At 41.7% G+C, this 26,982-nt stretch overlaps 1 protein-coding gene across 2 annotated transcripts in view; it reads left to right on the forward strand.

The window, feature by feature from the left end:
* The first annotated feature begins 2,150 nt into the window (after positions 1–2,150).
* The window catches only part of LOC110496108 (choline transporter-like protein 4), a 41,618-nt gene continuing 16,786 nt past the window's right edge, over positions 2,151–26,982 (forward strand). Inside the window, exons 1-6 of one of the 2 annotated variants that reach the window (XM_090208496.1) lie at positions 2,151–2,424; positions 9,241–9,289; positions 22,572–22,645; positions 25,009–25,087; positions 25,398–25,497; positions 25,763–25,894. In XM_090208496.1, coding sequence (XP_090064622.1) covers positions 2,379–2,424; positions 9,241–9,289; positions 22,572–22,645; positions 25,009–25,087; positions 25,398–25,497; positions 25,763–25,894 — 480 coding nt within the window. In that variant the 5' untranslated portion in view covers positions 2,151–2,378. Of the gene's footprint in view, positions 2,425–9,240; positions 9,290–22,571; positions 22,646–25,008; positions 25,103–25,397; positions 25,498–25,762; positions 25,895–26,982 lie in introns of both variants that reach the window. The other variant, XM_021571808.3, reaches the window with a different exon arrangement.

Raw genomic sequence — 26,982 nt, forward strand, 5'->3', positions numbered from 1 at the left:
TTTGTTTCAGCAGTGTTGCTTTTCCTACAACTCAATGAATATCAAGCAGCCCAGACACACCAGAGAATGTGGTTCCAATTTTGGCATAGATTGCTAAAAAGTTTTAGTGATTAAATGTAACATTCCATTTGTGTCTGAGTTTGAACCTTAATCTGGTCTTTGACAGAGTTCTTGGGATGTGTTGAATAGTTAACTATTCAACCATGCTTTCCTTCCCCAGGCCCAATTCATGGTTATTGCTATCTTCTACAACTCATGATGGGAAAGGGAGCATGAGCTCTGCTTTTATAACATATTCAGTAATACTGACAGAAAAAGAAGGCTGTCAAATGTACTTATGTTAATCACTATCTGGTTGGGTTGTGCAGGTTTCATGTTGTGAACTGAAGAACATGGGTGAGACATTAAACATTTCCAAAGCAATAAGGAAGGGCTCTTCGTGTGATGATAGGAAAAGTCACTCCCTCAAATCTAAATAATGTTTTTGTACAGTGGCAAGAAATGTGAACCCTTTGGAATTACTTGGACTTCCTCATTTTCTGTTGTGACACAATTTGATCTGATCTTAATCTATGACCATTCAGTCTGCTTAAACTAATAATACACCTTGTGAACATTCAGTGTAGGGTGGAAAATGTATGTGAACCCTTGGTTTTAATAACTGGTTGACCCTACTTTGGCAGCAATAACCTCAACCAAATGTTTTCTGTAGTTGTGGATCAGACCTGCACAACGGTCAGGAGGAATTTTGGACCATTCCTCTCTGCAAAACTTTAAGTTCAACAATATTCTTGATTTCTGGTGTGAATGGCTCTCTTGAGGTCATGCCACAGCATCTCAATCGGGTTGAGGTCAGGACTCTGACTGGGCCACTCCAGAAGAACATTTTCCTTTCTGCTGATTTACTTCTGTGTTGTGAGGAGTTGTCCTGTTGAGCTTCAATTGGTGGACAGAGCCTTACATTCTCCTGCAAAATGTCTTGATAAACTTGGGAATTCATTTTTCCGTCAGAGCAAGCTGTCCAGTTCCTGAGGCAGCAAAGAAGCTCCAAAACATGATGTTCCCTTCACCATACTTTACAGTTGGGGTGATGTTGGTGTGCTGTGCCTTTTTATTCTCCACACATGGTGTTTTGTGTTCCTTCCAAACAACTCAACTTAGTTTAATCTTTCCACAGAATATTTTGCCAGTAGCGCTGTGGAACATCCAGATGCTCTTTTGCGAACTTCAGACGTGCAGCAATGTTTTTTTCCATGGTGTCCTCCCATGAACACCATTCTTGTTAAGTGTTTTACATATTGCAGACTCATCAGAGATGAGCTGACACTCCAAGATTCTTCTTAACCTCATTGAGCATTCTGCGCTGTGCTCTTGCAGTCAACTTTGCAGGATGGCCACTCCTACAGAGAGTAGCAACAGTATTGAACTTTCTCCATTTATAGACAATTTGTCTTACCATGGACTGATAAACTTCAAGGCTTTTAGAGATACCATTGTAACCCCTTTCCAGCTTTATGCATGTCAACAATTCTTAATCTTGGGTCTTCTGAGACCCAGGGAATGCTTCTTGTGAATAGCAAACTTAAACTTTGTGTGAGCTTTTTATAGGGCAGGGCAGCTCTAACCAACATATCTAATCTTGTCTCATTGATTGTACTCATTGATTGTTAGCTGACTCCTGACTCCAATTAGCTTTTAGAGAAGTTATTAGCCTAGGGGTTCACATACTTTTCCCAACCTACACTGTGAATGTTTAAATGATGTATTCAATATAGACAAGAAAAATACAATTTGTGTGTTATTAGTTTAAGCAGACTGTGTTTGTTGTTGTGACTTAGATGAAGATCAAATCTAATTTTACTGCCAATTTATACAGAAATCCAATTAATTCCAAAGGGCTCACGTACTTTTTCTTGGCACTGTATGTCTCAAACATTATCATACACAATTTTATCATTTTGAACTGAAATGTCATCAGATGTGTTTGTTCAGGTATTTTAAATATAAATATATTATATAGGCATACAGCCAAATAATCAGGAAAAAAAGCAATTTAATTTACTACATGCAGGCCCATCAAACAGCCTGGGGGCATTTAGTAAAGGGAGGTCAAGGGGCGGGAATGTTACACCGCGCGTGCAGGCAGGTGCGCGTCACACAACAGGTGCGTTCGTGATGTCACAACCCTAGTTACTGGAGCTCGAGGGAGAAAGATTTATTCAACGCTTTGCTTTTTCTGTGCATACAGTGTAAGTAACACCTCTTTAAAACGTTGTTTTATACTTTTTTTTAAATTATTAAACTTCGACTTGATTTACCTGGCAATTTAGACGTTTTACACGATTATAAACTAGTAGAGGTGGAGGGAAGGATTGAAAATGGGTAAAAACCTAAAGGAAGAGAACTCGGAGTCGTCGGAATATGGTGAGTTCATTTCACATCGCCCGTTACATTACCTGGATTAGTATTTGTCTAACCTCACAGAATAGTGTCATATTTTTGTTAAATTAATTTTTTTTATTTGTCACTAGCCTAACCTATTTGCTTTTTTCCAGTTCCTTATGAGTGGTGACCCCTATTAGGCTTACTCTCCAGAGGTGTCACATTTGGGTCTTTAGCCGATGGCGGCAAACCTGAGTAGCCTAATAACAATGTGACATTGTCAATTGCTTATTATTCAAGATGTACATATATACTGTATGTAGTTATAGGCAAAGTTAATTGTTTTCGTGACATTCAAAATGCAAATATATTATTGATTTATTTTACAGAAATACTTCAATCATATACATTTGGTTATTTAATATTTTACTCGGAAATATATTATTTATAAATAAACGCAGCAAAAAATCATTTAGAATTTTACATTTCAATCTGTGATTTAAAATCAATTTTCAGTAAGCATTACAGGCTACATCACATCAACTTTCTAACTCCGCTGAATACAACGGAAGGGCACTGATATTCTATGGCATGCCATGGCTTTCATGTAGGTTTTTGCATTAAATGGGGAAATTTAGAGGAGGAAGTTTGAATATTCATTGTATGAAAAATCTGTTTTGTTGTGAGGCATTCATTCTCTCAGTCTTCTGTGAGTTGTGGTGTTCCTACGGAACCATGTTTTACATATGTCCATCTCTGGGAGTGCCTGTGTATAAAGGCTCACTGCCTTAGTGTGTCTTATTACCTGTCCACCTTACTCAAGGGTTGTATCCCAAATTGCACCCTTTATGGTGTACTGCTTTTGACCAGGACCCATAGGGCCGTTTGGGACATACTCCAGTTTTTTGCACGAGATGAATGGAGTCTAATGACAGTCTGGAAGTTTTGAAACAGTACCGGGATGCTTGTGTAAACAAATTAAGTTTGCGTAGAGAGCAAGAGGAGACAGGAGAGTAAACGTCATGGGTAAATGAGCAGCAAGTTAAACAAAGTAAAGGCCAGGGCCCATATCCACAAAATGTCTCAGAGGCTAAACTTATCCTAGACCCTGGTATTCAAAAAGCCACTCCATGTAAATTCAGCTGCCTCTTGGATAAGTAAAGGCCCCATTGTCCAGTCTGTCCATCCTGTTTGCTATGTTTGACACCCCTGCTCTAGACTGTGTGGTTAATACTGAAAAGCCTACAATAATGGCCTGCTAATCATTGACCAGTCATTAGTGCGAGGTGAGCCAGGCCTAAGCGCAAAGAACATTGGAGAACCAAGTTTGAAAGGCAATGATTCAACTACACAAAGACCACACTAGTTTGAACACTTCTGCTGCTTTTAGGAATATAGTTACAAAGATGCTGGACCTAGTCTGGTTTTTGTTCATGTGAGATACTGTTAGAACAACAACATGTCTCTGAGGTCACCTGTGTCATCAATTTTTTTAGCGGCGCTATCAGGTTATAATTATTTATTAGTAATATTTAGCTACATCTCCACAAAATAGTGAACTGAGAAAAGGAATGGGTGATGGAAGATGAGGCTAGCTACTGTATATCCTTGTAGTGGGGATACATATTTGGTATATATGCATATTATATAGACCTCACATGTGATCTAAGCAATTAGCCCATTAAATGAATTATCTGACTCCAAAAGATAATACAGGCAATATGTCAGATTTATGGTTCATCAAATATTATGTGTTTAGCTGATCAGGGTCATGAGATTTTTACATATCAAAGGCAGATATTTCATTGTAAAATGAATTAATTCACATAAGGCATAAAGCTTAATTTACAAGGCAATACTGACATTAAAAAAGCATTATTCTACCATATACAGTAAGTCAAAAGTTTGGACACACCTACTCATTCCTGAGTTTTTTATATTTACTATGTTATGTTTACTATATTTCTTTATATTTACTATTTTCTACATTGTAGTATAATAGTGAGACATCAATACTAAACTCAGCAAACTTAACATGTGTAAATATTTGTATGAACATAACAAGATTCAACAACTGAGACAAACTGAACAAGTTCCACAGACATGTGACTAACAGAAATGGAATAATGTGTCCCTGAACGGGGGGGCGGGGGGGGGGGGTCAAAAGTAACAGTCAGTATCTGGTGTGGCCACCAACTGCATTAAGTGCTGCAGTGCATCTCCTCCTCATGGACTGCACCAGATTTGCCAGTTCTTGCTGTGAGATGCTACCCCGCTCTTCCACCAAGGCACCTGCAATTTTCCGGACATTTCTGGGGGGGAATGGCCTTAGCTCTCATCCTCCGATCCAACAGGTCCCAGATGTGCTCAATGGGATTGAGATCCGGGCTCTTCGCTGGCCATGGCAGAACACTGACATTCCTGTCTTGCAGGAAATCACGCACAGAACGAGCAGTATGGCTGGTGGCATTGTCATGCTGGAGGGTCATGTCAGGATGAGCCTGCAGGAAGGGTACCACATGAGGGAGGAGGATGTCTTCCCTGTAACGCACAGCGTTGAGATTGCCCGCAATGACAACAAGCTCAGTCCGATGATGCTGTGAAACACTGCCCCAGACCATGACGGACACACCACCTCCAAATCGATCCCGCTCCAGAGTACAGGCCTCGCTGTAATGCTTATTCCTTCGACGATAAACGCAAATCCGACCATCACCCCTGGTGAGACAAAACCGCGTCTCGTCAGTGAAGAGCACTTTTTGCCAATCCTATCTGGTCCAGCGTCGACGGTGGGTTTGTGCCGATAGGCGACGTTGTTGCTGTTGATGTCTGGTGAGGACCTGCCTTACAACAGGCCTACAAGCCCTCAGTCCAGCCTCTCTCAGCCTATTGCGGACAGTCTGAGGGATTGTGCGTTCCTGGTGTAACTTGGGCAGTTGTTGTTGCCATCCTGTACCTGTCCCGCAGGTGTGATGTTCGGATGTACCGATCCTGTGCTGGATCCTTGTAGTTTGTGGTCTGCCACTGCGAAGACGATCAGCTGTCCGTCCTGTCTCCCTGTAGCGCTGTCTTAGGCGTCTCACAGTACGGACATTGCAATTTATTGCCCTGGCCACATCTGCAGTCCTCATGCCTCCTTGCAGCATGCCTAAGGCACGTTCACGCAAATGAGCAGGGACCCTGAGCATCTTTCTTTTGTTGTTTTTCAGAGTCCGTAGAAAGGCCTTTTTAGTGTCCTAAGTTATTACTGTGACCTTAATTTCCTACCGTCTGTAAGCTGTTAGTGTCTTAACGATCGTTCCACAGGTGCATGTTCATTTGAACAAGCATGGGAAACAGTGTTTAAACCCTTTACCATGAACATCTGTGAAGTTATTTGGATTTTTACGACTTATCTTTGAAAGACAGGGTCCTGAAAAGGGATGTTTCTTTTTTTGCTGAGTTGGCCTGGCTTGCAGTCGGTGTTCCAATTCATCCCGAGGGTGTTGGATTGGAGTTGAGATCAGGGCTCTGTGTAGGCCAGTCAAGTACTTCCACACCGATCTCGACAAACCATTTCTGGATGGACCTCGCTTTGTGCGCAGGGGCATTGTCATGCTGAGACAGGAAAATGTTTGGAAGTTTGAAGCACAGAATCGTCTAGAATGTCATTGTATGCTGTAGTGTTAAGATTTCCCGTCACTCGAACGAAGGGGCCAATCCCGAACCCTATCCCGACAGTAGCGTTTTCCTGGCCTCTGCCAAACCCAGATTCGTCCGTCAGACTTACAAATGGTGAAGCGTGATTCATCACTCCAGAGAACACGTTTCCACTGCTTCAGAGTCCGATGGTGGCGAGCTTTACACCACTCCAGCCAACGATTGGCATTGTGCATGATCTTAGGGTTGTGTGCGGCTGCTCGGCCATGGAAACTCATTTCATGAAGCTCCTGACGAACAATTCTTGTGCTGACGTCGCTTCCAGAGGTCGTTTGGAACTCAGTAGTGAGTGTTGCAACCGAGGACAGACCATTTTGCGCTATGCGCTTCAGTACTAGGCAGTCCCGTTCTGAGAGCTTGTGTGGACTACCACTTAGCGGCTGAGCCATTGTTGCTCCTAGACGTTTCCACTTCGCATAACAGCACTTACATTTGACCAGGGCAGCTCTAGCAGGGCAGACATTTTACTTTTGGGAAGATGGCATCCTATGACGCTGCCATGTTGAAAGTCACTGAGCTCTTCAGAAAGGCTATTAAAACTGCCAACGTTTGTCTATGGAGATTGCATGGCTGTGTGCTCAATTTTATACACCTGTCAGCAACAGGTGTGGCTTAAATAGCTGAATCCACTAATGTGAAGGAGTGTCCACATACACTATATATACAAAAGTATCTGCCGATATACTGTTTTACAAAAAGGAAATTAAAGTGTCATTTTTCCCCAAAGAGTTCTCATAAATTGTCATCCCAAAGAGCAACTGTCCAAGAAATATGCTTCATGAGTTGATTTCTTACATTGACAATAATGGCATCACGAAAATGCCTGCAAATGTTCAAATAAGCATGCGATAACCTGATATTCAATAAATAGGGAATCTGCAGGTACTGATTTTATAATGGTAAAAGGCTAATATTTGACGATAATATTGGTGAACCGATATACCTGTCAGGCTCTAAATTGGACCAAAAAAATGTGGTGATTCTTTTACGTCACCACTCTATCCAAAGTCGAGCCAAATGAATTGAATTCACCTACAGACATACACATTGTTTGGGCCTTTAATATTAGTAAAAATGCCCTTACGACTGAGGTTCAAGTTTTGTAGGGTCCAAACATTTATATTCTTTATGGGATCAGACGGTGGTTAAAAGCAGGGAGTATAAACACGACATCAGGAAAGGGTCACTGCCAGTCAGTTTCCAGGTTGTGATTTGCCCTAAACAGACAGCCTTGTATTCTACTGTAATCTGATATTCATTTATAGCCGGCAATGAGGCAGAGGAACAGGTTTCTTTGTTTGGGGGCAAGCAAATCGAGTCTCTGACTTCGTGTACAAGGCTTAGCTGAAAATGCAGTGGATGCTATATTGAATATTCTATTAGATGTTTATGGTTATGTGTATTCTGTCAGTTGGAAGCCAACTGCATGCCTCAGTCTAAATCTTTCATACAGTAGACCTTGTACTTAGTAGCCGCAAAACAAACAGTATGATTGTCAATATCCTATACCTTTTATTGTGTACTCACTACAAAGCTTCAGTTTTCACTAATCTCCATGAAGTTGTTACTAAAACATTGAGCTTCCATGAAACATGATTAGTAGGTATATAGGATGTAAAGGTTTCGTCCGACAATAGTTAATAGGGAATATATTAAGTCAATTAAGCATGATTCATTTATTTGATATTTAGTGCTTTTTAGATTATACCGCAGTGTGAGACATTGTAGGCCATGGACCTAATGAACAGGCCTACATTGTAATGTAATTTCACTAACTCTAAGCCATAGATGCTGACTTCTTTGTAGACATGCTTCCAATCAGTGAATGGTGTAATGTCCAACTAGACTTGGGCTGATACTTTATCCTATAGTAGCCTAATTGAAATAAAAAAAATAAACAGCACGCTCAACTGCATATTCCTTGGACAGAAGTGCAAGGTTCAACAGGTGCTGTATCTTTAATTTGTCATTTTAAATTTGAAAATAAACACATTTAAAATAAAACATTTAACTAGGCAAGTCATTTAAGAACAAATTCTTATTTACAATGACGGCCTACCCCACCCAAACCCCTAACGCTGGGCCAATTGTGCACCGCCCTATGGGACTCCCAATCGCGGCCGGTTGTGGTACAGCCTGGAGGTGTAGTGACACCTCTAGTACTGAGATGCAGTGTTTAGACCGCTGCGCCACTCGGAGCCCTATAAATAAATGACTCTGGATGACAACATAATGATCTTTGTTTCCAACATTAGGGCTGTTTTGGTTCCTTGCCACGATACTAACGTGCAAAGTGATACTGGTTTTGTCCCGGCCCTAGTTGTGAGTGACCATGACACACAGGGTTTCAGTGGAAAATGTCTGATGGAATATTTTTGGGAGATCCTTTTCAAAAGTCACTGCTCTGCTTTGAGCCTAGTCCCTCCATCTTTGAATTCAAATTCAATTAAAATCTCCCTTATCACATACTGCTCATTCTTTTTAGTTTAAGGCTACCTTACTTTTAAGGGTGCGTAAACCGTCAAATTTGCTATAAAAACATTGACTTATGCAATGTAGAGATTAAAAGAGAAGAATGATGAAAGATGTATATCTTAATAATTATATTTCACCATATCTTGCTCTCTATTTTTCTTCATTGGCCAACTCTTAAGAGTTGCCCTAGTGTTCCAGAAAGTGACTCTAAGCAATGTAATTCCCGTAACCCAATCATTATCACCCCCAAAACTCTCCAGTGTATGTACAGATTGTTCGACCTATAAAGATGTGTCAAAGTCTTATTGTTTTTGCTACATTTCCTCCTCCTCAAGCGGAAGACTGTCGCTCTTCAACTCGATGAGTTGCATACTAACAAAGGCCACTCTCGCTGCATAGCAACACCCCCCCCCCCCCCCCCCCCGCCCTCAACGAACCCTCAAACTCACAGACACGCAATTCTCTCCATAGACTCTCATGCACAGTGGAGCTCTTTTGAATATCAATGCAAATTGCCATTACCGAGAGATGTTTTCCCTATGTATTCGATCTGATCTGTGTAGTGTGTAAACAAGGAACTAACACACTGCTATCAGGTGTTTGTGTTAAGTCATTGTAAATACCTTCAGAAAATATATTTTAATTCTGTTATTGACCCATTATCTCACTGCCTTTTCTTTTCAGGGGAACCTGCTCAGTATGACCCCACCTTCAATGGACCTGTTCGGAAAAGGTAGCCTTTTCCACTAATTCTCTTTCAATTCAATTTCAATTTAAGGGGCTTTATTGGTATGGGAAACATGTTTTCATTGCCAAAGCAAGTGAAATAAATCCAATTTTATTAGTCACAAATGCTTACTTATGAGCCCCTAACCAACAATGCAGTTAAAAAAAATATGGATAAGAATAAGAAATAAAAGTAACAAGTAATTAAAGAGTAGCAGAAAAATAACAATAGCGAGACTATATACAGGGGGGGTACCGGTACAGAGTCAATGTGCGGGTGCACTGGTTAGTTGAGGTAATATGTACAGAGTTTTATTAAAAGGAGATGATAACAACAGAGAGTAGTAGTGGTGTAAAGGGAGGGGGGGGGGGTCAATGCAAATAATCTGGGTAGCCATTTGATTAGGTGTTCAGGAGTCTTATGGCTTGGGGGTAGAAGCTATTTAGATGTCTCTTGGACCTAGACTTGGTGCTTTGGTACCGCTTGCTGTACGGTAGCAGAGAGAACTGTCTATGACTTGGGTGGCTGGAGTCTTTGACAATTTGTAGGTCCTTCCTCTCACACCGCCTGGTATAGCGGTCCTGGGTGGCAGGAAGCTTGGCCCCAATGATGTACTGGGCTGTTCACACTACCCTCTGTAGTGCCTTGCGGTCGGAGGCCGAGCAGTTGCCATACCAGGCAGTGATGCAACCAGTCAAAGATGCTCTTGATGGTGCAGCTGTAGAACCTTTTGAGGATCTGAGGATCCATGCCAAATCTTTTCAGTCTCTTGATGGGGAATAGGTTTTGTCGTGCCCTCTTCACAACTGTCTTGGTGTGCTTGGACCATGTTAGTTTGTTGGTGACGTGGACACCAAGGAACTTGGAGCTCTCAACCTGCTCCACTACAGCCCCGTCGATGAGAATGGGGGCGTGCTCGGGCCTCTTTTTCCTGTAGTCCACAATCATCTCCTTTGTCTTGATGACGTTGAGGGAGAGGTTTTTGTCCTGGCACCACATGGCCAGGTCTCTGCCCTGTCTCATCGTTGTCAGTGATCAGGCCTACCATTGTTGTGTCATCGGAAAATTTAATGATGGTGTTGGAGCTGTGCCTGGCCGTGCAGTCATGAGTGAACAGGGAGTACAGAAGGGGACTGAGCACGCACCCCTGAGGGGCCCCTGTGTTGAGGATCAGCGTGGTGGATGTGTTGTTATCTACCCTTACCACCTGGGGGTGGCTTGTCAGGAAGTCCAGGATCCAGTTGCAGAGGGAGGTGTTTAATCTCACTGTCCTTAGCTTATTTATGAGCTTTGAGGGCACTATGGTGTTGAAGGCTAAGCTGTAGTCAATTAATAGCATTCTCACATAGGTGTTCCTTTTGTCCAGTTGGGAAAGGGTGCAATAGAGATTGCATAATCTGCGGATCTGTTAGGGCGGTATGCAAATGGAAGTGGGTCTAGGGTTTCTGGGATAATGGCATTGATATGAGCCTTGACCTGCCTTTCAAAGCACTTCATGGCTACAGATGTGAGTGCTACGCCTCGGTAGTCATTTTGGCAGGTTACCTTCGTGCACAGACACTATGGTGGTCTACTTAAAACATGTTGGTATTACAGACTCGAACAGGGAGAGGATGAAAATGTCAGTGAAGACACTTGCCAGTTGGTCAGCGCGTGCTCGCAGTACACGTCCTGGTAATCCATCTGGCCCTGCGGCCTTGTGAATGTTGACCTGTTTAAAGGTCTTAATCACATCGGCTACAGAGAGCGTGATCACACAGTCGTCTGGAACAGCTGATGCTCTCATGCATGTTTCAGTGTTATTTGCCTCGAGCTAAAATAGACAAGCTAAAATATAAGTATTTAAAACACATTTTTAAAAAGTATTTGAGCTCATCTGGTAGGCTTGTGTCACTGGGCAGCTCTCAGCTGTGCTTCTCTTTGTAGTTTGTAATGGTTTGCAAGCCCTGCCACATCCGATGAGCGTCAGAGCCTGTGTAGTACGATTCGATCTTGGTCCTGTATTGACACTTTGCCTGTTTGATGGTTCGTCGGAGGGCATAGCAGGATTGCTTATAAGCTGGGTTAGAGTCTGGGATAGAGTCCCACTTCTTGAAAGCGGCAGCTCTTGCCTTTAGCTAAGTGCAGATGTTGCCTGTAATCAATGGCTTCTGGTTGGGGTTTGTACTTACGGTCACTGTGGGGACAACGTCATTGATGCACTTATTGATGAAGCCAATGACTGATGTGGTGTACTCTTCAATGCCATTGGAGGAATCGCGGAACATACAGTGCCTTGCGAAAGTATTCGGCCCCCTTGAACTTTGCGACCTTTTGCCACATTTCAGGTTTCAAACATAAAGATATAAAACTGTATTTTTTTGTGAAGAATCAACAACAAGTGGGACACAATCATGAAGTGGAACGACATTTATTGGATATTTCAAACTTTTTTAACAAATCAAAAACTGAAAAATTGGGCGTGCAAAATTATTCAGCCCCTTTACTTTCAGTGCAGCAAACTCTCTCCAGAAGTTCAGTGAGGATCTCTGAATGATCCAATGTTGACCTAAATGACTAATGATGATAAATACAATCCACCTGTGTGTAATCAAGTCTCCGTATAAATGCACCTGCACTGTGATAGTCTCAGAGGTCTGTTAAAAGCGCAGAGAGCATCATGAAGAACAAGGAACACACCAGGCAGGTCCGAGATACTGTTGTGAAGAAGTTTTAAAGCCGGATTTGGATACAAAAAGATTTCCCAAGCTTTAAACATCCCAAGGAGCACTGTGCAAGCGATAATATTGAAATGGAAGGAGTACCAGACCACTGCAAATCTACCAAGACCTGGCCGTCCCTCTAAACTTTCAGCTCATACAAGGAGAAGACTGATCAGAGATGCAGCCAAGAGGCCCATGATCACTCTGGATGAACTGCAGAGATCTACAGCTGAGGTGGGAGACTCTGTCCATAGGACAACAATCAGTCGTATATTGCACAAATCTGGCCTTTATGGAAGAGTGGCAAGAAGAAAGCCATTTCTTAAAGATATCCATAAAAAGTGTAGTTTAAAGTTTGCCACAAGCCACCTGGGGGAGACACCAAACATGTGGAAGAAGGTGCTCTGGTCAGATGAAACCAAAATTGAACTTTTTGCCAACAATGCAAAACGTTATGTTTTGCGTAAAAGCAACACAGCTCATCACCCTGAACACACCATGCCCACTGTCAAACATGGTGGTGGTAGCATCATGGTTTGGGCCTGCTTTTCTTCAGCAGGGACAGGGAAGATGGTTAAAATTGATGGGAAGATGGATGGAGCCAAATTTAAGGGGGCTGAATAATTTTGCACGCCCAATTTTTCAGTTTTTGATTTGTTAAAAAAGTTAGAAATATCCAATAAATGTCGTTCCACTTCATGATTGTGTCCCACTTGTTGTTGATTCTTCACAAAAAAATACAGTTTTATATCTTTATGTTTGAAACCTGAAATGTGGCAAAAGGTCGCAAAGTTCAAGGGGGCCGAATACTTTCGCAAGGCACTGTATTCCAGTCTGTGCTAGCAAAAGTCCTGTAGCTTAGCAGCTGCTTCATCTGACCACTTTTTTTATTGATATCGTCACTGGTGCTTTCTTCTTTAATTTTGCTTGTAAGGAGGAATCGGGAGGATAGAATTATGGTCAGATTTGCCAAATGTAGGGTGAGGGAGAGCTTTGTATGCATCTCTGTGTGTGGAGTATAGGTGGTCCAGAGTTGTTTTTCCCCTCTGGTTGCACATTTAACATGCTGGTAGGAATTTGGTAAAACGGATTTAAGTTTCCCTGCATTAAAGTCTCCGGCTACTAGGAGCGCCGCCTCTGGGTGAGCGTTTTCTAGTTTGCCTATGGCGGAATACAGCTCATTCAATGCTGTCTTAGTGCCAGCCTCTGAATGTGGTGGTATGTGAACAGCTAAAATAGGTAGGTAGATATTGTGGTCTACAGTTTATCATGAGATACTCTACATCAGACGAGCAATAGCTCGAGACTTCCTTAGATATCGTGTACCGGCTGTTATTTACAAAAATACATAGTCTGCCGCCCTTTGTCTTACCAGAGACTGCTGTGCTATCCTGCCGGTACAGCTAATAACCAGCCAGCTGTATGGTCATAATGCCGTCATTCAGCCACAGCGCCTTGAAGCATAGGATATTAGTTTTGAATATCCCGTTGGTAGTTTAATCTTCTGCGTAGGTCATCGATTTATTCTTCAAAGATTGCACGTTTGCTAGCAGAATGGAAGGAAGTGGGAGTTTATTCGATCGCCTACGAATTCTCAGAAAGCAGTCCACTGTCTGGCCCCTTTTTCTCTGCCTTCTCTTCACGCAAATCACTGGGATCTGGGCCTGTTCCCGAGAAAGCAGTATATCGTTCGCGTTGGGCTGGTCAGACTCAATAAAGGGAAAAAAGGATTCTGCCAGTCGGTGGTGAGTAATCGCAGTCCTGATGTCCAGAAGTTATTTTCGGTCGTAAGAGACGGTAGCAGCAGCATTATGTACAAAATAATAAAAAATAAGTTACAAACAAAAAACAGTTGTTTGGGGACACGTATAACGTCTGCCTTCTTCTCTGGCGCCATTTTATTGTTTGTAAACAAAAGTGAAATAAACAATAAAAATAACATTAAACATTACACTCACAAAAGTTCCAAAAGAATAAAAACATTTCAAATGTCATTATGTGCAAATAGTTAAAGTACGAAAGGGAAAATAAATAAACATAAATCTAGGTTGTATTTACAATGGTGTTTGTTCTTCGTTGGTTGCCCTCTTTTCTTGTGGCAACAGGTCACACATCTTGTTGCTGTGATTTTGCACACTGGTATTTCACCCAATAGAGATGAGAGTTTATCAAAATTGGATTTGTTTTCAAATTCTTTGCGGGTCTGTGTAATCTGAGGGAAATATGTGACTATGGTCATACATTTGGCAGGTCGTCAGGAAGTGCAGCTCAGTTTCCACCTAATTTTGTGGGCACATAGCCTGTCTTCTCTTGAGAGCCAGGTCTGCCTTCGGCTGCCATTCTCAATAGCAAGGCTATGCTCACTGAGTCTATACATAGTCAAAGATTTCCTTAATTTTGGGTCAGTCACAGTGGTCAGGTATTCTGCCACTGTGTACTCTCTGTTCAGGGCCAAATAGTCTTCTAGTTTGTTCTGTTTTTTTTGTGAAATCTTTCTAATGTGTCAAGTAATTCTCTCTTTGTTTTCTCATGATTTGGTTGGGTCTAATTGTGTTGCTGACCTGGGGCTTTGTGGGGTCTTTTTGTGTTTGTGAACAAAGCCCCAGGACCAGCTTGCTCAGGGGTTCTTTGCCAGGTTAATTTCTCTGTAGGTGAGGGCTTTGTTATGGAATGTTTGGAAATCGCTTCCTTTTAGGTGAGTGTAGAATTTAACGGCGCTTTTCTGGATTTGGATCATTAGCGGGTGATCGGCCTAATTCTTCTCTGAATGCATTATTTGGTGTATTATGTTGTACACAGAGGATATTTTTGCAGAATTCTGCATGCAGTCTCAATTTGGTGTTTGTTCCATTTTGTGAATTCTTGGTTGGTGATCGGATCCCAGACCTCACAACTATAATGGGCAATGGGTTCTATAACTGAAATTAAATTCAAGTATTTTTTTAGCAAGATTGGTATATCAGATTTTATGTTCCTTTTGATGGCATAGAAGGCAGTTATTGCCTTGTCTCTCAGATTGTTCACAGCTTTGTGGACTTTCCCTGTGGCGCTGATGTTTAGGCTGAGCTATGTATCGTTTTCTGTGTGCTCTAGGGAAACGGTGTCTAGATGGAATTTGTATTCATGGTCCTGGCAACTGGACCTTTTTTTGGAACACCATTCTTTTTTATCTTACTGAGATTTACTGTCAGGGCCCAGGTCTGACAGAATCTGTGCAGAAGATCTAGGTTCTGCTGTAGGCCCTCCTTGGTTGGGGACAGAAGCACTAGATCATCAGCAAACAGTAGACATCAGATTTTATATAGTAAGGTAAGGCCGTGTGCTGCACTGTTCTAGTGCCCTCACCAATTCGTTAATGTATATGCTGAAGAGGGTGGGGCTTAAGCTGCATCCCTGTCTCACCCCCGGCAATGTGGAAAGAAATGTGTGTTTGCCAATTTTAACATCACACTTGTTGTTTGTGTATATTACATTATAAAAGTATGTTTTTCACCCAACAACACTTTCCATTCATTTGTATAGCAGACCCTCATGCCATATTGAAATCAACAAAGCATGAGACTGCCTTTGTTTTGGTTTGTTTGTCAATTAGGGTGTGCAGGGTGAATACGTGGTCTGTCGAACGGTAATTTGGTAAAAAGCCAATTTGACATTTGCTCAGTACATTGTTTTCGCTGAGGAACTGTCTGCTGTTAATGATAATGCAGCGGATTTTCCCAGGGTTGCTGTTGACGCATATCCCACGGTAGTTATTGGGGTCAAATTTGCCTCCACTTTTGTGGATTGGGATGACCAGTCCTTGGTTCCAAATGTTGGGGGATATGCCAAAGCTGAGGATGATGTTAAAGAGTTTAAGTATAGCCAATTGGAATTTGTAGTCTGTATATTTTATCATTTCATTTAGGATGCCATAAACTCCTCAGGCCTTTTTGGATTGGAGGGTTTATATTTTGCTCTATATTTTGTTTTGTTCATTCAATGTCATTGAAGAATCCAGTGGGTTCTGGTAGTCTTTAATCTCTCTAGGCTTGATGGGACGCTACCATCCCATCTGACCAACATTCAGTGAAAGCGCAGGGCGCCAAATAATTCTGTAGTTTGAATAAATATTTAACATTCTTGAAAATACACATGCAATATGTTAAAATAAAGCTTAACGTCTTGTTAATCCAGCCATGGTGTCAGATTTCAAAAAGGCTTTACGGTGAAAGCAAACCATGCGATTTATCTGAGGACAGCACCCCATCAAACAAACACAGACGAATCATATTTCATCCCGGTGACACAAAACTCAGAAATAACTATATAATTCATGCCTTTGAAGAGCTTCTTCTGTTGGCACTCCAATATGTCCCATAAACATCACAAATGGTCCTTTTGTTCGATTTAATTCTGTCGTTATATCTCCAAAATGTCAATTTATTTGGCGCGTTTGATCCAGAAAAACATCGGACTACAAAATATCTTATAAGTTACCTGTAATCTTTGTCCAAACATTTAAAACAACTTTCCTAATACAACTTTAGGTATTTTTTTAACGTAAATAATCAATAAAATTTAAGACGGATAAAAACTGAGGCGAGCTTTCAGGTCGTGCGCCCCAACCACAACAGCACTCTAGACTCGACCCTCGTTCTGAACAGCCCTACTTCTTCATTTCTCAAAGGAAAAACATCAAGTTTCTAAAGACTGTTGACATCCAGTGGAAGCGATAGGAACTGCAAGCAAGTGTCTTAGAAATCTACATCCACATAGAAAACCCATTGAAAACACTGTCAACTCAAAAAAACAAAAAAATCCTGGATGGTTTGTCCTCGGGGTTTCGCCTGCCAAATAAGGTCTGTTATACTCAGACATCATTCAAACAGTTTTAGAAACTTCAGTGTTTTCTATACAAATCTACTAATACTATGCATATCCTAGCAGTTTACTTTGGGCATGCTTTTCATCCGGACGTGAAAATACCACCCCCCGCCTAGAGAGGTTAATAGTTGATTCTAATATTTGTATTTGATCATGTATATGTTTTTGCTGTTTGTTCTTTGTTATAGAGACAAAATGATCGGAGAAGTGGTTTATCCATACAGCTCAGTTTTGGATTGACAACTCTTTGTGTTTGTTTAGAGTTTTCCAATTTTCCCAGAAGTGGTTAAATTCTATGGATTCTTCAATTACATTGAGCAATTACATTTTTAGATTTGATAGAGAAGCTGAGAGGTCAAAACCTGTTTAGGTTTTCTACCTCCAAATGTATACCTTCACTATTACAGTGACACATTTTGTCTAGGAAATTGTCTAGAAGGGATTGAATTTGTTGTTGTCTAATAGTTTTTTGGTAGATTTTCACACTACTTTCCTTCCATCTATAGCATTTCTTAATGTTAGAAATTTCCATTTTCTTTGACTGTGATTTTTCTGTGATCTGAGACTCTGGGTTAAGGTCTGATAAAATAGTCTACGATACTACTGCGAAGAGATGAGCTACAGTGCCTTGCGAAAGTATTCGGCCCCCTTGAACTTTGCGACCTTTTGCCACATTTCAGACTTCAAACATAAAGATATTAAACTGTATTTTTTGTGAAGAATCAACAACAAGTGGGACACAATCATGAAGTGGAACGACATTTATTGGATATTTCAAACTTTTTTAACAAATCAAAAACTGAAAAATTGGGCGTGCAAAATTATTCAGCCCCTTTACTTTCAGTGCAGCAAACTCTCTCCAGAAGTTCAGTGAGGATCTCTGAATGATCCAATGTTGACCTAAATGACTAATGATGATAAATACAATCCACCTGTGTGTAATCAAGTCTCCGTATAAATGCACCTGCACTGTGATAGTCTCAGAGGTCCGTTAAAAGCGCAGAGAGCATCATGAAGAACAAGGAACACACCAGGCAGGTCCGAGATACTGTTGTGAAGAAGTTTAAAGCCGGATTTGGATACAAAAAGATTTCCCAAGCTTTAAACATCCCAAGGAGCACTGTGCAAGCGATAATATTGAAATGGAAGGAGTACCAGACCACTGCAAATCTACCAAGACCTGGCCGTCCCTCTAAACTTTCAGCTCATACAAGGAGAAGACTGATCAGAGATGCAGCCAAGAGGCCCATGATCACTCTGGATGAACTGCAGAGATCTACAGCTGAGGTGGGAGACTCTGTCCATAGGACAACAATCAGTCGTATATTGCACAAATCTGGCCTTTATGGAAGAGTGGCAAGAAGAAAGCCATTTCTTAAAGATATCCATAAAAAGTGTCGTTTAAAGTTTGCCACAAGCCACCTGGGAGACACACCAAACATGTGGAAGAAGGTGCTCTGGTCAGATGAAACCAAAATTGAACTTTTTGGCAACAATGTAAAACGTTATGTTTGGCGTAAAAGCAACACAGCTGAACACACCATCCCCACTGTCAAACATGGTGGTGGCAGCATCATGGTTTGGGCCTGCTTTTCTTCAGCAGGGACAGGGAAGATGGTTAAAATTGATGGGAAGATGGATGGAGCCAAATACAGGACCATTCTGGAAGAGAACCTGATGGAGTCTGCAAAAGACCTGAGACTGGGACGGAGATTTGTCTTCCAACAAGACAATGATCCAAAACATAAAGCAAAATCTACAATGGAATGGTTAAAAAATAAACATATCCAGGTGTTAGAATGGCCAAGTCAAAGTCCAGACCTGAATCCAATCGAGAATCTGTGGAAAGAACTGAAAACTGCTGTTCACAAATGCTCTCCATCCTACCTCACTGAGCTCGAGCTGTTTTGCAAGGAGGAATGGGAAAAAATGTCAGTCTCTCGATGTGCAAAACTGATAGACATACCCCAAGCGACTTACAGCTGTAATCGCAGCAAAAGGTGGCGCTACAAAGTATTAATTTAAGGGGGCTGAATAATTTTGCACGCCCAATTTTTCAGTTTTTGATTTGTTAAAAAAGTTTGAAATATCCAATAAATGTCGTTCCACTTCATGATTGTGTCCCACTTGTTGTTGATTCTTCACAAAAAAATACAGTTTTATCTTTGTTTGAATCCTGAAATGTGGCAAAAGGTCGCAAAGTTCAAGGGGGCTGAATACTTTCGCAAGGCACTGTATAGGTGTACCTACCATAGAAGTCCTCTCGAAGCCTACCATTGACTATGTAGATACCCAGCGTCCGACTGAGCTGCAGGAGTTGTGACCCGTTTTTGCTGGTTATATTGTCGTAGTTGTCTAGGGAGGTACAGTGGGGCAAAAAAGTATTTAGTCAGCCACCAATTGTGCAAGTTCTCCCACTTAAAAAGATGAGAGGCCTGTAATTTTCATCATAGGTACACTTCAACTATGACAGACAAAAATGAGGAAGAAATCCAGAAAATCACATTGTAGGATTTTTAATGAATTTATTTGCAAATTATGGTGGAAAATAAGTATTTGGTCAATAACAAAAGTTTATTTTAATACTTTGTTATATACCCTTTGTTGGCAATGACAGAGGTCAAATGTTTTCTGTAAGTCTTCACAAGGTTTTCACACACTGTTGCTGGTATTTTGGCCCATTCCTCCATGCAGATCTCCTCTAGAGCAGTGATGTTTTGGGGCTGTTGCTGGGCAACACGGACTTTCAACTCCCTCCTAAGATTTTCTATGGGGTTGAGATCTGGAGACTGGCTAGGCCACTCCAGGACTTTGAAATGCTTCTTACGAAGCCACTCCTTCGTTGCCCGGGCGTTGTGTTTGGGATCATTGTCATGCTGAAAGACCATCCACGTTTCATCTTCAATGCCCTTGCTGAGGGAAGGTTTTCACTCAATCTCACGATACATGGCCCCATTCATTCTTTCCTTTACATGGATCAGTCGTCCTGGTCCCTTTGCAAAAGAACAGCCCCAAAGCATGATGTTTCCACCCCCATGCTTCACATTAGGTATGGTGTTCTTTGGATGCAACTCGGCAGTTGAGTTTTTACCAAAAAGTTGTATTTTGGTTTCATCTGACCATATGACATTCTCCCAATCTTCTTCTGGGTCATCCAAATGCTGTCTAGCAAACTTCAGACGGGCCTGGACATGTACTGGCTTAAGTAGGGGGACACGTCTGGCACTGCAGGATTTAAGTCCCTGGCGGCGTAGTGTGTTACTGATGGTAGGCTTTGTTACTTTGGTCCCAGCTCTCTGCAGGTCATTCACTAGGTCCCCCCGTGTGGTTCTGGGATTTTTGCTCACCGTTCTTGTGATCCTTTTGACCCCACGGGGTGAGATCTTGCGTGGAGCCCCAGATCGAGGGAGATTATCAGTGGTCTTGTATGTCTTCCATTTCCTAATAATTGCTCCCACAGTTGATTTCTTCAAACCAAGCTGCTTACATATTGCAGATTCAGTCTTCCCAGCCTGGTGCAGGTCTACAATTTTGTTTCTGGTGTCCTTTGACAGCTCTTTGGTCTTGGCCATAGTGGAGTTTGGAGTGTGACTGTTTGAGGTTGTGGACAGGTGTCTTTTATACTGATAACAAGTTCAAACAGGTGCCATTAATACAGGTAACGAGTGGATGACAGAGGAGCCTCTTAAAGAAGAAGTTACAGGTCTGTGAGAGCCAGAAATCTTGCTTGTTTGTAGGTGACGAAATACTTATTTTCCACCATTATTTGCAAATAAATTCATAAAAAATCCTACAATGTGATTTTCTGAATTTTTTTTCCCTCATTTTGTCTGTCATAGTTGAAGTGTACCTATGATGGAAATTACAGGCCTCATCTTTTTAAGTAGGAGAACTTGCACAATTGGTGCCTGACTAAATACTTTTTTGCCCCACTGTATATGGGGGAGGGAATGCTGTCACCTCCAGGTAGGTGTTTGTCCCCCTGTGTGCTAAGGGTGTCAGGTTTTTGTCCATTTCTGGCATTTAGGTCGCCACAGACTAGTACATGTCCCTGGGCCTGGAAATTGTTGATCTCCCCCTCTAGGATAGAGAGGCTGTTATTGTTAAGGTATGGGGATTCTATTAGGGGGATATAGGTAGCACACAAGGACATTTTTTTTCTCTGAGATAATTTCTAGCCAGATGTAAAATGTTCCTGTTTTGATTATTTTAATTTGAGTGGGTTGGGTCTGCTCTATACCAAATGACCATACCCCATGAGTCTCTTCCCTGTTTCACACCTGTTAGTTTGGTGGATGGGATGCTGTGGTCTGGGTGTAGGTCCTCTTGGTGTCGGTTCTCTCGGTTCAGGTCCTTCGGGAGGGAGTCTTGCAGGTCTGGGAGGGTGTCTCGCTGGTCTGGACAGGGTGTCCGTTGCTCATGTGTGTGATGCTGGGGCTATGGTTCGAGGGTGACGTCCTTCAGGGTCCTGGCAAAAGTTGAGATTGCTGCCTTGTAGAGGTGGACCTGGTTGTAAAGGCTAGGGTGAAGTGGTGGGCCAGGTAGACATTAGCTTTTGAGGCACAGTCTCGCAAAATGCTTGCATTCACTCGCTGTATGGTGGCAGGGTGAACGTTTTTTCAAGGTAGCAGGGAGGAGATCACCACTTGTGTGTTGGGGAAAGTGGAAGAAGCTTTTTCAACCCTAATATGTTCTCTGACAGCTCCAGGACAGCTCCAGGGCATGCCTAGTGTTTGGGCACCAGAGTTTAGCCACTTTGTGTTTGGGAAAAAGTTTGTCCTCTTGAATGCATTTGCCATTTTGAGTCAATGAGGAGCACAATCTCTAGCTTTGTGTTCTTAGTGGATGTGTGGGGGTTTGTCAAGAGGGCTATCAGGGGAGCTGACAGGGGGGCTGATAGGAGGGGGTGGGTTGTCTGTTGGGTTGGTGGGTCCTGTGTTGTCTTCCCGTTATGGTCCGTGTCTGAGGTGGGCTGTTCTGCTGGCTTCTTTCTCTGGGGGAGTGTCCTGGGCTGTGAAACTCCTGCCATTGTTGGGCTCAAGAGTTTTCACACATCTGACTTCACACTTCAGTGCTAATTGAAGATGCAGCCTGGTCTATTCTGTCCTAGCAGCTTGGTAGCTTAGTATACTTATTTACTTAGTTTTATACAACAAAATTACCTATAGATTATTGTCATTTACTTTTTGGCTTCAAAGTAGCTTCAGACTGAATATTACTCGCTCTGTTTTGTGTTGGATGGTATTTCCAGGTTCCGCTGTGTTTCATCTGCAGGTTTTGGTTTGTTAGAAGTTTTTTTTTTCTTGATAGTCCTTGGTAGTAATAGTCCATTCAGGTAATTTTGTCCAAAATCAAGGTTTTATGTATGGAATTTGGATTGACGGTTTTGATGTTGAGGTTAGTCCTTGTGGAAAAAAAAAATGCAAGTTTATCTAAATTTATCCAACTATAATTCTATCTTTTTGCAGAAGAACTCAGGAGCCCCTGCGCTCACTACCTCTCTCTCTCAATAATTTTGTCTCTTGCTCTCTACAAGGCCTACAGAGCTTACCAAGCTACAAAGCCCCAACTACCACTATCTTTGTGTGCAAATTATCCATTGTATGTCTCAAGTGCCTTTCGTGGGCACACTTTCTGTCACACATTTTTCAGCCTGGGGGCATCTATGCCACATCAATGCTCAAAATCACTATGTGTGTCATTGTATTTCCATTCTTCCTCAGAGGCTGCACTGACATCATCTGCTGTGTTCTCTTCATTGTCGTTATCCTTGGCTACATGGCGGTGGGGATTTTGGGTAAGATGGGCCTTCTACGCACCTCCCACCTCTCACATTTTCTCTCTCACACACACATACTCATTCTGTATGTGTTGCTGTATTTTTTTTCTCTCTCTCGCTCAGCCTCTTTCGCTCTTTCTCTCTTTCTCTCTCACTATTAGATGACGTCTGATTCCTGGCATTATCTCTCTCTGGCTGTCAATCTCTCTTTATGACTCTTACATCCCTTTTGAAACTCAGGTGTCCTCGCCATAATGCCTTATGTAAATGTAGTATTTGCAGGCAGAACGCACAGTCCGGCCATGCTGGCTAAACAAAACAGTGACGTAATCACTCCAGTGACATAATCATCCCTTCCTGAATTCCAACAGCTCGTCAAATCGCCACTCACAAGTGAGAACAGCACCTCCATTTTCGAGAGTGCGCTGGTAACATAAGCTTGTCATTGGTTCTATGATTTTCTGACTTTTCTCCTCTTCAAAGTCTACCCTCACCTTTCTCTATAATTATAAGGTATCTCTATGGCCTTGATATTCTAATCCTTTTTGTCTTTCGGTCGAAAGGCCTCCCTCTCCTCTGACTCCCACCCAGAGTGGTTCCAAAGAGAAATTCCAAAGCAGAAGCTCACCCTCACCCACAACATCCATTACCTGTCATCAAACACATTCCAGCAGGCACTCACTCTGCTTTTTCTTGAGTCAATAGAGCTGCGTGATAAGGAGGTCATATGAATATATTGCCAATGTCAATAGCTTAGTATCTGATTAATGGGGAAGGATTTTGTGCATTGATCGGATATACAGTAGGCCTTTTATTGAAAGGAGGGGGGTAGTGGTTTAGTATATAAAACCAAATGAAGTAGTTGATGTCAATGAGCTTTGTACTCTACCTTTCTAAAGTTTGGGGTCACTTATAAATGTCCTTGTTTTCCATGAAAATATACATGAAATGAGTTGCAAAATGGATAGGAAATATATGTTGACAAGGTTATAAATAATTATTTTTAATTGAAATAATAGTGTCCTTCAAACTTTGCTTTCGTCGAAGAATCTTCCACTTTCAGCAATTACAGCTTTGCAGACCTTTGGCATTCTAGTTGTCAATTTGTTGAGATAATCTGAAGAGATTTCACCCAGTGTTTCCTGAAGCATCTCCCACAAGTTGGATTGGCTTGATGGGCACTTCTTTGCGTACCATACAGTCAAGCTGCTTCCACAACAGCTCAAAAGGGTTGAGATCTGGTGACTGTGCTGGCCACTCCATTTATAGACAAAATACCAGCTGACTGCTTCTTCCCTAAATAGTTATTGCATAGTTTGGAGCTGTGCTTTGGGTCATTGTTCTGTTGTAGGAGGAAATTGGCTCCAATTAAGCGCCGTCCACAGGGTATGGCATGGCGTTGCAAAATGGACTGATGGCCTTCCTCCTTCAAGATCCCTTTTGCCCTTTACAAATCTCCCACTTTACCACCATCAAAGCATGCCCAGACCATCACATTGCCTCTACCATGCTTGACAGATGGCGTCAAGCACTCCTCAAGCATATTTTCATTTTTTCTGCATCTCAAAAATATTCTTCTTTGTGATCCGAACACTTGAAACTTAGATTTGTCTGTCCATAACACCTTTTTCCAATCTTTCTCTGTCCAGTGTCTGATCTTTTGCCCATCTTTTTTATTGGCCAGTCTGAGATATGGCTTTTTCTTTGCAACTCAGCCTAGAAGACCAGCATCCCTGAGTCGCCTCTTCACTGTTGACGTTGATGTTTTGGTGTTTTGCGGGTACTATTTAATGAAGCTGCCAGTTGAGGACTTATGTTTCTCAAACTAGACACTAATGTACTTGTCCTCTTGCTCAGTTGTGCACTGGGGCCTCCATCTTTCTATTCTAGTTAGAGACAGTTTGCGCTGTTCTGTGAAGGGAGTAGTACACAGCGTTGTATGAGATCTTCAGTTTCTTGGCAATTTCTCGCATGGAATAGCCTTCATTTCTCAGAACAAGAATAGACTGATGATTTTCAGAAGAAAGGTCTTTGTTTCTGGCTATTTTGAGCCTGTAATTGAACCCACAAATGCTGATGCTCCAGATACTCAACTAGTCCAAAGAAGGCCAGTTTTGAACGTCAGTTTTCAGCTGCGCTAAAATAATTGCAAAAGGGTTTTCTAATTATCAATTAGTTTAATGGACAAAAAAAAGCTTTTCTTTCAAGAACAAGGACATTTCTAAGTGACCCCAAACTTTTGAACGGTAGTGTATGTTAATTTGGTTGCCTTTGACAAATGTATGGGTCATTTGCCCTTGTATTCTTTGACTGTGGTAAATGTATTGGGGTCCCCACCACTCTGCTTAGATATTGATGTTTTGTTTTTATATTTCCACCAGCCTGGCTTTATGGTGATCCTCGACATGTCCTCTATCCACGGAACTCTACTGGAATGTTCTGTGGCATCGGGCCCAATAAGTAAGGACCTCTGCGGTCAGTGATGTGTTTGAACTTGAAATCCTTTATGAACCAAGTATAATTTTATTCAGAAGTTTAGGAGACTTGAGGCTATGTAATTTGAATTTACTAATCATGCATTTTTGCCATAAATGCAATGGATAAAAGTGAAAAATCTGGCCAATCCAGTCAGACATGTCATCTGGGTTAATAATTCAGTCTTGGCATGCCTCACTATACAGTATATTGAACTGTCATTATATATTTCATTCACAATGCATAGTTTGTATTGTACTCACAGAATCCTAACTGTTACATTGTCTTTTCCCAGAGCTCAACCCAGTGTGTTTTACTTTGACATACTGAAATGTGTCACATCAATCAACATCATGGCCGCCACCCTTAATGGGTTACAGTGCCCCACCACACAGGTACATTAACATCACACCATAATGTTCTAGTTTCTAAGGCTAATAGTAATAAGGAACTCTGTGAACATCTGCAATGTCCCAGTGTGTTCCTGGGTCAAATTGTATTTATATGTAATGTCTTCACCAACCCGTTCATACAAGTTCTCTTTTATTACATTTTTATTTGTATGAGGCCTTTTTCTTATGGTCATGTGTATCTGCATATCTGGGACAGGCATCAGGTTTCAGTCACAATGTGAATACCTCTTCATTCCTCACCCTGCAGGTGTGTGTGGAAAAGTGCCCAGATGTGTTCTGGGCTCTCAATCCTATTGCCTACTTACCGAATGCCAAGCCACAAGACTACTTCAACCAATCACTCTGCGTGCCATCCTTTGACCTAGCAGGAACTACACTGGTAAGTCCCATCCATTTGCTTGCAGCTAACTCTGCTAATTACACTGCTGGGTGATTATAAAAAGTCAGTCAATTGATTAATAATACTCTTAGCAAAAAAATAACTATTTACAATATGTAGAATCTATGAGAATAGAAAGATTCAGAACTTTTGTGAAACTTTATTTAACTAGGCAAGTCAGTTAAGAACCAATTCTTATTTTCAATGACGGCCTAGGAACAGTGGGTTAACTGGGGCAGAACGACAGATTTGTACCTTGTCAGCTCGGGGATTTGAACTTGCAACCTTCCGGTTAATAGTCCAATGCTCTAACTAACCACTAGGCTACCCTGCTGCCCCAAAACATCACATCACATCACAGCACAGTTGAAAAATATTTCAAATATAAATCAGGGTTAGGGGAAAATCAAATATATTTAACATTTGAAATTCTTCAAAGTAGCCACCCTTTGCCTTGATGACAGCTTTGCACACTCTTGGCATTCTCTCAACCAGCCTCATGAGGTAGTCACCTGGAATGCATTTCAATTAACAGGTTGTTAATTTGTGGAATTTCTTTCCTTCTTAATGCGTTTGAGCCAATCAGTTGTGTTGTGACAAGGTAGGGGTGGTATACAGAAGATAGCCCTATTTGGTAGAAGACCAAGTCCATATTATGGTAAGAACAGCTCAAATGAGCGAAGAGAAACAACAGTCCATCATTGACTGACATTCATGGCTTAAAGTAATCTGTAAAATTTCAAGAACTTTGAATGTTTCTTCAAGTGCAGTCACAAAAACCATCAAGCAATATGATGAAACTGGCTCTCATGAGCACCGCCACTGGAAAGGAAGACCCAGAGTTACTTCTGCTGCAGAGGATAAGTTCATTAGAGTTACCAGCCTCAGAAATTGCAGCCTAAATAAATGCTTCAGAGTTCAAGTAACAGACACATCTTAACATCAACTGTTCAGAGGAGACTGTGTGAGGCCTTCATGGTTGAATTGCTGCAAAGAAACCACTACTAAATAACACCAATAAGAGGAAGAGACTTGCTTGGACATGAAACATGAGCAATGGACATTAGACTGGTGGAAATCCGTCCTTT

Source organism: Oncorhynchus mykiss, chromosome 18, assembly GCF_057628025.1.
Source record: "Oncorhynchus mykiss isolate SJ-2025 chromosome 18, ASM5762802v1, whole genome shotgun sequence".
Lineage (NCBI taxonomy): Eukaryota > Metazoa > Chordata > Actinopteri > Salmoniformes > Salmonidae > Oncorhynchus > Oncorhynchus mykiss.